This window comes from Fukomys damarensis, unplaced genomic scaffold (genome assembly GCF_012274545.1).
Source record: "Fukomys damarensis isolate Sample0158 unplaced genomic scaffold, DMR_v1.0_HiC HiC_scaffold_12, whole genome shotgun sequence".
Classification (NCBI taxonomy): Eukaryota; Metazoa; Chordata; class Mammalia; order Rodentia; family Bathyergidae; genus Fukomys; species Fukomys damarensis.
The window spans coordinates 18,262,234-18,275,861 of record NW_022900924.1 but is presented as its reverse complement, the minus strand read 5'-3'; the positions used below and the strand labels follow the sequence as shown (position 1 = coordinate 18,275,861).

General features: G+C 42.3%; 1 protein-coding gene across 9 annotated transcripts in view; it reads left to right on the top strand.

The window, feature by feature from the left end:
• The window catches only part of Clip1 (CAP-Gly domain containing linker protein 1), a 118,915-nt gene that overhangs the window by 74,906 nt on the left and 30,381 nt on the right, over positions 1-13,628 (top strand). For 4 of the 9 annotated variants that reach the window (XM_033762458.1, XM_033762459.1, XM_010604358.2 and 1 more), the window contains exons 12-19: positions 1,017-1,133; positions 3,028-3,085; positions 3,689-3,772; positions 4,889-5,045; positions 6,871-7,036; positions 7,133-7,348; positions 8,839-11,109; positions 12,365-12,481. In XM_033762458.1, coding sequence (XP_033618349.1) covers positions 1,017-1,133; positions 3,028-3,085; positions 3,689-3,772; positions 4,889-5,045; positions 6,871-7,036; positions 7,133-7,348; positions 8,839-11,109; positions 12,365-12,481 — 3,186 coding nt within the window. The remainder of the gene's footprint in view (positions 1-1,016; positions 1,134-3,027; positions 3,086-3,688; positions 3,773-4,888; positions 5,046-6,870; positions 7,037-7,132; positions 7,349-8,838; positions 11,110-12,364; positions 12,482-13,628) is intronic. The other 5 variants (XM_010604372.2, XM_010604370.2, XM_010604369.2 and 2 more) reach the window with 2 other exon arrangements.

Here is a 13,628-nt window from a genome sequence, read left to right as displayed (position 1 = left end):
TTTTTTTTTTTTTTTTTTTTTTTTTTTTGGTACTGGGGATTGAATTCGGGTCCTCGTGCTTCAGCTGCATTTCTTATTAACTAGACTTGTCATCCTCATATTTAAGGATTGAGAGCTTCTTTCCCTGTCTGCCACTAGTTGGGGCACTGACACTGATGTTGAATGTTGAAACTGCTCTACTAGCAAAAAAGGAAGGGCTGTGATGGTTAAATGGGGAGTGGTGAGGACAGATAAACAGCAAGAAATTGCTAAGCAACTGCTGTTGAAGATGACAGACTAGTTGCAGGAAAATTTTCTCCATTCTCATGTGTTTCTGAAATACCAATCGAAACACAGGTTAATTGGATTTTAAAATTGGATTTAAACATGGAAATACTTTTGGCATATACAAAAACAGGAACAAATAACAGACTACATGGACCCGCCATTTATATGTTAAAGCTTTTATTTTATCGTATTTTATTTTGGTGATGGAGTTTGAACTCAGGGCCTTGCACTTGATAAGCATGGTCTCTCCCAATGAGCTATACCCCTAGCATTAAGGTTTTTTAAGTCTAATAGGTTAAGTAGCTAATTTTGAAAGTAAGCATTAGCACTTTCTGTTTTAGATCATGCTGATAGTCCAAATTTAAGTATAGCAAAGTAGTTATTTTGACTTTTATTATTAGATGATCATATCAAGAAGGAATTGGCTAGGTGTGGTGGTGCACACCTGTAACCTCAGCACTAAGGAGGCTGAAGCAGGAGAATTGCTGAGAGGCCAAGGCTGGCTGAGTTACATAGTGAGTTCAGTACCAGCCTGGAATACATAGCCAGACCTTGACTCAAAACAGCAACAACAATGAACAAATTTTTTGAAAAACCACTGGCTTCTTAGAATTAAAAAACTCACTTTATTTCTTTAAGTTTTATTTGGTTGTGTTTCTCATAATTTTTACATTGTCTTATTTTTTGTTACTATCATTCTTTTTTGTTCCTTTTTGTTCACTTCTATACCATGTACTGCTCTATGTTAGGCTAGTAGCATTACCAAAGAGCTCCAAGGGAAAGAGCTAAAGCTTACTAGCCTGCAGGACAATCTGAGTGAAGTCAGTCAAGCGAAAGAGGCTTTGGAAAAAGAACTTCAAATTCTGGTAAGTATCTGTTGGGAATCTGGATCTCAGGGTTACTTGCCCTTTCCTGTTTAATAAATTCAAATTGCACAGCTATTTCTTGTTTTCAAAATGTGGGTTAAAATTACTGGCTGATAAATACCATGAGGGCAAACTGGATCAAGCCAAATTAGTAGTAAAGGTAAGTGTTACTTTTCAAAAAAAAAAAGCCTATTCCTTTAGACATTTTGACACTCTGACGTTTTGATGTTTATGAACCACAGAGCCCTTCCCTGTAGCACACTGTACTGCAAGCTTTGCTCCCACCAACTTTGTGATGTGCAGAGCAGCACAGTCAAGCTGCAACACCTTGCAGTGCCCTCTGTTGGCCAGGCAGGGTTCTGGCCAGTTTCATTCTTAAAACCTTTTCTCAACTTTTTTCTTTCCTGAGTTTCCCCCATGCCAAAACCTGACCTCATTCAAGTGGAAGACAGGGGAAGAAGTCCTCAGTCCTTAACAGTGGTCAGGTACCCATATGTTATGAAGAGGAAAGCTCTTAGCTTATGGAAAAATAAAATGGGAGAAAGAGTAGCTGTTAAGGATCTGTTGTCTTGGCTCCTCCGTGTGCTTTCCTATTTGCCATTCAGTATACCTCTCTGCTAATCACAGAGAAGGGAATGAAAGTGTGTGATCATTTTCTTATCTAAATGCCAATATTCTAAATTTCTACTTTTTAATAGTTACCATAAAGCACTGTTCAGTGGTAGCTACTATCCGCATATGGCTGTGTAAGTTTAAATGAGCTAAAGTTGAGAAGTTGACATTCAGTTCCTCTGTTGCACTAGCTACTTTTTTTCTTTTTGGCAATACTGGGGATTGAACCTAGAACCTTTGCACTGAGCTCCTTCCCAGTGTCTCTTCACCCGCTTTTTTTACATTTTGAGAGCAGTTTCACTAAATCACTTCGGTTGCCTACTCTGGGTTCAAACGTGGCAGTCTTCCCAAGTGCTGGGAACTGGAGTGTACAGCCATACCTGGCACTAGCAACATTTAAGTGCTCATTAGCCCCATATGATGGCCAAACAGTAATAAGTAGAAAATTTTGTTGGATAGCTCTGGTATGTAATATTTTATCTACACTCTGAGAAAAAGTTGGCCTAGGAATCACCATTTTGTAATAGGTGACTGAAAAAAAGAGTTCCACATTTTTCTGCTATCCTTCCTAAACTTTCAGAAGACCATGTTTTCTCTTTTTAACTTTGAGAATCTTTGTGTGTGCTCTTTGGAGAACGCTTGCCCCTAGGGATAACCCAGGTGGGCGGTGTGGGGGTTTTGATGAACTTGTTGCTGCATGTCAGTCTTGTAATGGCCCAAGTTAGTTGGGAATCCTCTCTTGGTGTAGCTAGCTCAGAGCCCATCTCAGGACATGGGCTACTGACAAGGTCATGACAGGAGACCTTGAACAGTGGGGACCAGTGGACCTTTCCAGTTTAAAAAGTTGCTGACACAGGCCCAGATGTGAGATTTTAGATTTGAATCTAGTTAAGTTCCTCAGATTACTCTCAAAAGCAAAAGACCATCAAGAACTCTGTTTATGGCCTTGGGAGGTTTCTGAAGAGAAGGGTGCTCCTTAAGGGTAAGCGAGGACAAAGCATACGTGTGTACAGATGCACGTGTACTCACATCAGTGTGTACACACGTATACTTGCTTGCACTCACATGCATGCCTACACATGTATGTGCACACACAGGCAGTCTCCCTCGGGCATACATGCATTTGTGCACGATATACTTGGGGAACGCCTGTTTTAAGTGTGTTAGTTTTAATGAAACAAAATTGGCAACAAAAAGCAGATAACATTGTACTTAAAATTGATAGTTTATTCTTAGCATTTTTAGATCATTCTGTTCTGAATATCAGCTTCTTTTTCTTTAGAAAGAAAAGTTTACTGCTGCTTCAGAGGAGGCTGTCACTGTTCAGAGAAGTATGCAAGGTAGGTCCACCAGAAGTCTGTGCAGCTTGCCTTAAGGCATATCCTGTTCCTCCTGGAGTGGGCTGGGATGGCCACTGCTGCAGTCTAAACCTGTCCTGGAAGAAACCACAAACAGTGGTTTCTGTGGGCTTCCTGGAGCCTCAAACTCCCAATTTTTTCTTCTTTTGACTTAGGGCATATACTATATTAAAATGCAAGAATTCCTGGACAAAGTATTACTTAAATTTTTGTCATTGATAGCTTTATTTAAGAAAAAAAATTATTTTAAAGACAGGGTCTTGCTGTGTAGTTCAGGCCAGGCTTGAGCTCACCACGTAGCCCAGTGTGGCCACCACCCCTGGCTGCTTCACTAAGTTTGCGTTGGAAGGAGGAGGGATGTGTGGCAAAGGCTGACTTGGCACCTGCCTGCCGCAAAGATGTGGGGAGGCGAGAGAGCCACACCCTTGCTTCGTGGTTGTGCTCAGGGTGTGGCTCGCCATGGGGCAAGTTGTGTCCTCTTCTCAGATTCCACAGTATGTGATTTGATTGGGTTGTAAGACAGCCGAGATCTGATTGGCCTATTAAATATGAAATACATTAAACTTTTAATTTTATTCTAAATAGAAACTGTGAATAAATTACACCAAAAGGAGCAAGAGTTTGACAAGCTGTCTTCTGAATTGGAAAAGTTGAGAGAAAATTTATCGGGTAAGGAGCTATCTCTGGTGACTAAAAATTAAATACCCTAGTTTTCCTAGGATTTGTGGTATTATATTACAAAAACATATTTACTATTCATGTGTAACCTCTTCATTCATTAGATAGAATATATGAAATACTCATTTGAGATATGAGATATGTAATCTCAGCACGTCCTCTTTGATATGTTTTCAGTGTTCAAAAACCTAGCCAGGGATTTAGCTCAGTGGCACCGCCCCTGCCTGGCAAGCGCAAGGTCCTGGAGTTCCATTCCGGTACTGGGGGAGAAAAAGTCAAAAACCAAAAACCTAAAATCCATCATATCTCATCACTCCCACCGCTAGCCTTGATCCAGATAAAATCCAGCTGTCCTATGAATGACCGGAGCAGCGTACCATTTACTACCACCACTGCCCTTGCCCCTTTGCATCTTTCGGCACAGCAGCCAGAGTGATCCTTTTAACAGGAAGTCAGGTCATGTCTTTTCTCTGCCCCAGCTAGTCCAGCATCTCCCCTCTCAGTAAAAGCTTCGACCCTACCCCAGCAGGCCCTATGATGGCTGGAATTTCATCTCAGACTTCCCTTCCTCTTGCTCAGTCTCCTGTGATCAGATTGGCCTCCTTGCTGATATTGGTCATGGGTGGTCCTGCCTGGTTGTCTTGTACTTGTCTTTCCTCTCTCTGCCTTCGCTCTTAAATGTCATCATCTCAGAGGGGCCCCATCTAGAAGTTTAACCCCTTTCCTTCCCAGCTTCTTTCTTTCTCTGCTTTCATTTTTTTCTCTCTTAGCACTTATCTCTGCTATTACATTATTATTTTCTTTTTTATTTCATTTTTTTATTTTTGGTTTTTTGAGGCAGGGTCTTACTGTGTAGCTCAGAAAGCCTTGAACTCACAGTGACCCTCCTGCCTCAGCCTTGAGAATGCGGGGCTAATAGGTGTGCACCACCATGCCTGGCCATTAATCTTTTCTTTTTCCTGTTTGTTTTCGGTTGTCTTGGCTAGAATGTATGATTTTCATGAGGACAGGCATTGCTATATGCCAGCAATCCTAGAACAGGGATGCATTCTGTATATTTTCTTACTCTTAACCCAGCAATACCATTTTTTCCCTACACATACTCAGATATGGAGGCAAAATTTAGAGAGAGAGACGAAAGAGAAGAGCACTTGCTAAAGGCGAAGGAAAAATTGGAAAATGATATTGCTGAGATAATGAAGATGTCAGGAGATAATTCTTCTCAGCTGACAAAAATGAACGATGAATTGCGTCTGAAAGAGAGGTATGCCTAGAGAGACAAAAAGTGGAAGAAGAGTCTACTTTACATTCGGGTCTGCAGCAAGGTCTAGGGTGAGGGGGGACAGACAAAAGGCTGAGAGTTGTTGTGTTTTAAAATTTCCTATCCCTCTTCCATTGTGTGTGTGTGTGTGTGTGAGTGTGAGTGAGCAGACTCTGGGGCTTGCATATGCGAGGCAAGTGCTCTACCACTGAGCTACACCTCAGTCCTCTGTTCTTTTGTGTTACTACATTACTGTGTCCTTAAATCAACTGTGTAGTGTTTTGAAATGGTGTTACCTGTCTCACTTGTCAAGAATGATGGATTTGGCCGGGCTTGGTGGCATATGCCTTTAATCCCAGCACTCAGGAGGCTGAGGCAGGAGAATCGCTGTGAGTTTGAGACCTGCCTGGACTACGTAGTTCCAGGTCAGTCTCAACTACATAGTGCTGGGGTTACAGGCGTGTGCCACCATGCTCGGCTCTGCCTCTTAGTGATTTATAAAAAAAGGCAGTCATTTACCAGTGGCAGTAACACCTTTTACAAGCATTTAAATATATATATATGTGTGTGTGTGTGTGTGTGTGTATAAAAAAAAATATATATATATATATTGTTGTTGTTACTGGAGATTGAACTTGGGACCTTGCACTTGCAGGACAGGCAGCAGAACCACTGAACTAAATCTCTGGTCCTAAAGATATTATTGACTTGCTTCAGTGTGATGATAGGTTGCACCCTTTAAGGCCTTGTTGTGTGCCATGCTCTGTGCCAGCAGCTTATAATGGAGTGTATTTTCCAATTTTCATACTAATCCTATGAGGCGAGTACTATATAGCATTATCTCCATTGGCAAGGGAAAGAAACTGAGGCTTGCTGGGGCTGAGTAACTGGTCTGAGGTTTCAGATCTGAGTCATCTGATCCCAGAGCTCTTGATGCTCTTAGTATGTTATGCTTCTTTTATACTAAAACTTCTTTTATCAATATCTGTTCTTGTCTTTATTCTGAGATTCTTGTTGGGTTCAATTTTTTTTCATGGCTGTCATGAAAAATTTTGCTTTATAAGGCAAAAAATGTTAGAACACATTTTAGAGTCATTAGAATTCTGCCGGGTGTGGTGGTGCACACCTGTAATCCCAGCACTCTGGAGGCTGAGTGAGGCAGGAGGATCGCTGTGAGTTTGAGACCAGCCTGGGCTACATAGTGAGTTTCAGATCAGTCTTAACTACATAGTGAGACCCTGTCTCCAAAAAAATAAAAAAAGAAAGAAAGAAAAAAATTCAACAACACCAAAAAAGAAACTTAATTTTTGCCTTGTACTTACTGGTGGTCCAGGCTGGCCTTGAACTTGTGTTCCTCCTGCATTGGCCTCCCCAGTTTGAAACTCATTTTCTTTTATGTGTTTATTTGTCACTCATTTTTTTATTAATCTAGTAACGTAAAATAAACCTTCACAATCGCAGTATTTGTTATTCTAAGCAATGTATTTATAATCCCATTTGTTAAAATTATTCCTCAGGCAAGTTAAATTTTTTTGGTGTTGGTGTTGTTGTTTTTGTTTTGTTTGTGTTTTTGGTTCGGGGATCAAACTCAGGTCCTTGTGCTTGCAAGGCAGGCAGCAGAACCACTGAGCTAAATCCCAGCCCTTTGTTTTGTTTTTTGAGACAGGGTCTCAGTATGTACTTGAGGCTGTTATTGTTTTTATTTGCCTATTTTAGAAGTTATTGATTACTCAAATTTTATAATCAGTATAATTGTGACTTTTTAATATAATTAAATTTAAAACATTCTTATGAAAAATGTGATGCCTTGTATTGAAACATGTTGTAGATGTGTAGAAGAATTACAGTTAAAACTTACAAAAGCTAATGAAAATGCAAGTGCTCTGCAGAAAAGTATTGGGGAGATAACTTGTAAAGCTGAACAGAGCCAGCAAGAAGCCACCAAAAAGCATGAAGAAGAAAAGCAAGTATTGGAGGGAAAACTGTTGGACCTGGTAAGGAGAGGATGAATGGGAGCATCTCCTGTCAGTGAGGCGGGGCTGGTCTGCAGATGGCCAGATGACTGACTTCTTCCCTTGGGGTTTCTTCAGGAAAGGAAGATGGAAACGAGCAACAACCAGTGTCAGGATCTGAAAGCCAGGTATGAAAAAATCAGTTCCGAGACAAAAACAAAGCACGAAGAAATCCTGCAGAGCCTGCAGAAGACGCTCTTGGAGACGGAGCAGAAGCTAAAGTCTGTCCAAGAGGAGAACAGAGGCTTGATGCAGGAGATGGAAGAACTGCGAGTACAGGCTGACAGAGCCAAAGTACGTTCTGGGGAGCCGTGGGCTGTGCTGTGCTTGCTGGGGTTCGGCAGCGAGGCTTCAGGGTACTTTGGGAAGCAGCAGCAGATGGGTTGTGTTGAGTTAGCCTTGTCCAGCGCTAGCCTCTGCCTACACAACAGGGTAGTGAATTCATTTCTTGTGGCGTTAAGTGTTTTGTACCAGCTGCTCTTGGGGCCAGTGGTGGCTACAGGCCCTTCCCTGAGTGTCCTGTGTTGCTGTCACCAACCACCCCTTGTGCTGCTTGCACCCAGCTTTCTCAAAGCCTCTTATCTTGCCTGAGCTCTGTGTGCCTGCTTGTAGTAGACTCTGGTGTGGGAAAGAATCTTCCTCTAATCTTGGCTGAGCCTGTGCCATTTGTCATTAGGGTTAGGAGAGACAAGCTGCAGAACAGCCAGAGACTGCGGCCACAGCCAGCAACCCAGTGGGAGTCAGGATTGGAGGGAGCTCACGGGATGAGCAGAGCTCTTCTAGGAAGGGTTAGAAGTGAGAACACTATAAGGCTTTTCTGTCTCCAGGGAGGCTCTGTGAGCTTATTAACCAGGAAGCTGGATTCAAGGGCGGTAAGGAAGACACGTCCAACTAGTGAATGGAGTATCGTTATGTCTATTGAACGTCAGTGTATAGTGTCAGGCTTTATCTTAGTATGTTCTTTGACTAGTGACAGTGCAATTCAACTGTCCTACTACTATATAACTTTTTATTGCTCAAAGAAAAATAAATACGTGCCTTTATTTTTACTGTTTGAGAAATATTTACTTAGGAATTTAGTACAGAGAAATTATAAAGAACTTGAAACCACTCCATTGGAAATCTCCTTTAGCCAAAATGTGTTGCCTAGCATGTGTAAATCCTTGGGTTTAATTCCCAGTACCACAGAAAGCAAACCAGCCAAAATAACAACTCCCTGTTAATAAAGTGGACCATGGCATCGTATGTGTCAAATATAGCTCGATGTGGTGGCACATTCCTATAATCCCAGCACTCAGGAGGCTGAGGCAGGAGGAGCGCCGTGAGTTTGAGGCGAGCCTTGTTTACCTTAGTTCTATGCCAGCCTGGACTACATAGTAAGACCCAGTCTCAAAAATAATGACAGTGGGGCCTGGGATTTAGCTCAGTGGTGCTGCATCTGCCTTGTAAGTGCAAGGTCTTGAGTTTGATCCCCAGTACAAAAAACAAAACAAAACAAAACAAAACAAAAAAAACCAAAACCCAGCCTAACAAGTAAATAAATCCTTTCTATGAATCTTTTCTATGATGAAAATAATTGGATAATTGGAATGGCAGGGGAGAATTTTACACCCTTATGTTAAAATCAAGTTACTGGGGTTTTTTTTTGTTCACACAGTTTCTATGAAATTTATTGTAGAAAATTTTAAACTTTTAAGACTTAGGCTACATTAAGTTATTTGGGCTTGCATTTGTCTGCTTGATTTCATTTTTGTTTCCATTCTTTCCGTCTTTTGTTTCTGTAGTCGCTAACTTATTTGTTAACATCAGCCAGAAAAGAAATTGAACTAATGTCAGAAGAGCTGAGGGGTCTGAAATCAGAGAAGCAGCTTCTTGCACAGGAGGGAAATACTTTAAAGGTAGAAAAAGGTTCGCTTTTAACAAAGCTTGTAGAAGTGGAGGCCAAAATAACTTTGCTTCAGCAAGACCAGCAGAAACTGTGGTCAGTGAACAAAACTCTTAATTTAGAGAAGGAGAAAGCCTTGGAAGAGAAGAAAGCTGCTGAAAATCTTTGCCAGCAGGAACATCTTGATAAAGAAGCTTTGACTACAGAGAGAGCAAAATTGCTTCAAGAAATCAGTGTTGCTCAAGAAGAGCTCCTGAAGATACACGTGGAAAACAGGTCTTTGCAAGCTTCCACAGCAAGCCTGCAGGTGCTCGTCGACGAGCTCCAGCTCTGCAGAGATACTCTGGCAGCAGAGGCCGAGAAGGCTCTGGCAGAAAAAGGCTGTGTGCAGGATCAGGTCAAGACGCTTGCTGCCGAAAACCTCGTCTTGGTGAAAGACAAGGATGACATCATTCAGAAGCTTCAGAGCGCCTACGAGGAGCTCGTCACAGATCAGAGGGCCTTGGCCCGGGAGATTGAGGCACTCACTGCTGAGAAGGAGGCAACGGCTGAGAAGCAGTCAGGCCTGGACAGTGTGTGCCGAGCCTTAACAGCAGAACGAGAAAGCCTTCTCCAGAGCAACAGAGACTTGCAGTTGGAGAGGGACTCGCTGCGTCAGGGTCAGGAGAAGCTGAGTGCCAGTTTGGAGGCCACTCTGCAGCTTAAGCAGCTACTCAGCACAGAAGCTGGGGTGCTGCGCACACAGCTGGACTCTGCCAGCAAAGCGCTGAGGAAGGCCGAGCTGGAGACCAGGCAGCTGCAGGCCACCAACACGAGCCTCACGAAGCTCCTGGAAGAGATCAAGGCCAGCCGGGCCGTCACAGACTCAGAGTGCATTCAGCTTCTCCATGAGAAAGAGACCTGGGCTGCCTCAGAGAGGAGGCTGCTGTCTGAGAAGGAAGAACTTTTGAGTGAGAATAGGGTCATCACCGAAAAACTTAACAAGCAGTCTCAAGAGACCTCCCATATTGAGATAAGCTTGAATGAGAAGATTGTGCACCTCATGTCTGAGAAGGAGGTGGCCTGTCAGAAAATTACTCAGCTTAAAAAGCAGCAGGAGAGTCTCTTAAAGGAAAAAAAATCAGCTCTGGAAATACAAAATGGAGATTTACTTACAGAGAGAGAAAATTCCATCCAAGCCATAGGAGACCTTAAGAGGAAATATGACCAGGAAGCTGCAAGCAGAAGAATAATTGTGCATGAGAAGATGAAACTTCTTGGTGATATTGATGCTCTGAAAAAGGAGATTCAGGAGAAAGAAAAGGAAAACCCAGAGCTAGTGGCCAGTGAGTGTGACCTATCTTTGAAGCTAAAAGAGGCGCAGAATGCCAAACGGAACCTGGAAAAGGAGCACACCACTGTGATGCAAGCGAGGGAGAACTTGAACGCCGAGCTAAAGACTTGTTGCTGTGAAAAGAGCATTTTGCTGAGGGATGGCTTGAACCTGCAAGAAGAATGTCAGAAATTAAATGAGGAGGTCCATGAAGTGCAGCAGTCCTTAGTCCTAGAAAAAGAAGCCGGAGCAAAGGAAAAAGAGTCATCCTTGTATGAAAACAATAAACTCCAAGGGAGATTAGTGCTCCTGGAGCAGGAGGTAGAGGGGTTGAAAGTATGTACCAAGCAGCTCCAGTCCGAGAAGTTTGTACTAATCCAAGAAAAGACCAAATCTGAGCAAAAAGTGGTAGAGATTATTAAGGAAAAGGAACTCCTGAGTGCAGAAACGGCCCAGCTCGCTGCCAAGATAGAGACCCTGAAAAACGATTTTGCCACCTTGTCCAAGTCCAAGTCAGAACTGCAGGAGCTGCACAGCTGCCTCACCAAGATCCTGGATGACCTTCGGCTGAAGCATGAGGTGACGGTGGCTGAGAAAGCCAAGGTCATGCAAGACAGCAAGAACCTTCTGGCTGAGAAAAGAGAACTGATGCTGAGAAGGGATGAGCTCTTGAAGGAGAAAGAAAAGCTGGAAGAAAGCTACTTCATCCTCCAGAAAGAAATTAGCCAGCTGGCCAAAACCAACAGCCACATTTCAGCCAATCTTCTAGAGTCTCAAAGTGAAAACCGTACTTTGAGGAAAGACAAGAGCAAACTTACCCATAAAATTAGAGAGCTTGAGACTCTTCATTCATTCACGGTAAAGTGAGCGGTTCAAGTATCGAGCACCTGGATTACTTACTAACCCTGTGCACTAATGTTAGTGGCTTAGGTGATTTTTCTTCTTTGCATTTCCGAGAATTCATTCCATTAAGTAAGTTGCTTGTATGTCTCAGCTCTTCTCTGTAGTGAGAAAGGGCGATTCTTTATTAAATGTCTAATTACAGTAGTTTCTCTCCACTTGGAAAGCATTGCAGACTGTGAATAAAAATGATTTATTATTAGTTTATGGAGAAACTTTGTGAGAAAGCTAACTGTAGTTCTTATAAGACTTAAGAGCAATAGAACAATTGAAATATCCTATCTGCTCTTTGGCTTTTAGCTGTCTGAGTGGGTCTGTCTATTTAGGGTTGGAGGATTCCACTTAAATCTCTCTGGCCAAGAATTGGGTTAGCCTAATGCAAAATCCCCTTAAATTTCACTAGAGCAAATGAAATTGTAATCAAGTACCTGAGAGATTTTATTTTTATGATTTTTTTTTATATTTAGCAGCTAATAATTTGTCTTCATATGCATACATCTTTTTTATTCACAGTTTTGATTATATTCATTATCCAGTTTCCCTTAGACTTTTCCATTAAATATGTTTCAAGAAGCATTTCAGTTTTATGTTATAATTGCCCAAATAATTTTAATTTTTAAATTTTTGATAATTTAAATTTTTATGTGAAAAAAATCCCAGTTTAAGTGATTTCAAAGGCTTCAAATTTGAGATAGCAAAATAGTATTTCAGGGGTTGGGGATTTGGCTCAGTGGTTCTGCTGCCTGCCTTGCAAGCACAAGGGCCCAAGTTCATTCCCTAGAACCCTCCCCCCAATAGTATTTTAAACTCAAAACAGTAAATGTGATTAAGAGAAATCCAGCTACATAGGGGTATTACTCTTTATTATCACCAAACAGCGTCTCTCCAGTGTGGGTGGGGATGCTGAGAGCATACTTGGTCATGTAACTCAGAAGTGCCGTGGGAAGATGTAGGTTCAGAAGGGTCTGAAGGGATGGGAGTTGTGTAACAGCTGACTCACTGAGAAATGTCTGGTAAGGGTCTGTGATTGTGTCACACATCAGAAAACAGACCCTTCCTGTCTTGTCTGTTGGCATTAGCGCTGGGCTGGGCTGTCTCGTCTCTGTGGTCTCAGCCACACAGCCTGAGTGCTGCCTGAGCAGCATGGCCTGAGCTTGGCCTGGTGGTGTCCGGTAGGCTGTGCTCCCTCCTCACTGTGTTTTCTTGTGTTTAGGAGGCCCAGACTGCAGAAGACACCACGCAGATAATGGAACAGATGACCAAAGAGAAGACTGAAACTCTGGCCTCCTTAGAGGACACGAAGCAAACAAATGCAAAACTGCAGAATGAAGTAATTAGATTTAAATGGTTTTTTGTACAGAGAACAGCTTATCAGCGATGTCGTGGAATGTTTGATCACTAGCTCAGGATGGTGTATTTTTTTAACATGTGGCCTTTCACGGGTTTGGTCCATGTTAGAGTCAACACGTATACCAGAGCCGTATGTTAAATAAAGTGTATTACTTCGTTACTTATTTAGCAGAATCAATTTTTTTGAGACAGGGTCTCCCTATGTAGTCCAGGCTGGCCTTGAACTCACTGTGTAGACCAGGCTGGCCTTGAACTTTCAGTGGTTGTCCTGCCTCAGTCTCTCAAGTGCTGGGATTACAGGTGTGCACTGCTCCATGCAGCACAGAGTCAACTTTTAGCAATTGAGGGGGAAACCTTAACAGTGTGGCTTTCTGAGGTAACTACATAGTGATAGCACTGGCGAGAGGAGATGGTGATGGAATTCTCTTGTTTTCATGTCCTGTATTTTCCATACTTTCTTTTTTCTTTTTCCTGGTACCAGTGATTGAAGCCAGGACTTTGTGCTTGTAATTCAGGTGCTGTGCCACTGAGTTAAGTCCCTGGCCCCTCTTCCATACTTTCTTTACCTCCCTTCCGACTTGGAGCTGCTAAATTGCATTCTCCATTGACGTGGGCCTTTTCTTAGCCGAGTTCAGTGTGTCAACTTGAATTAGCCACTTCTGGAGCTGGGGCAAATTTGTGCCATCAAGATATTTTGATTCTGTCCAGAAATAGCATTTCTCCTTCTTAACTCCCCTTTGATTCTCTTGCTCACACCCTCCATCCTCATACCAAACTTTATTTCCTTGGAAAGCTGTTACCTGAATTCCCCCACACATCAATCTTCCAGAGTTAGTGTGTGAAGTCCTGTGTAACTTCAGATGCTTTGCCAAGTCACAGGTAGGTGAAGTGTTAAGGAAGGGGAGGGATGGCTGAACGGATGGAAAGCTACCATAGAGATCATCATTGAGCAAGGCCCGAGACAGAGATCTACCAAGATGTGGACATTTTGAGGTAATTGTAAGGTAAATAAAACTTCACAGAGGGTGGAGTAAACTCAAAACTGACAAGCTAGAAATATAATAGGAGTGCAGATCACAGGTAATCACAGTTAGAAGCTATAACTTTTTTTTTTTTTTTTTTTTTGT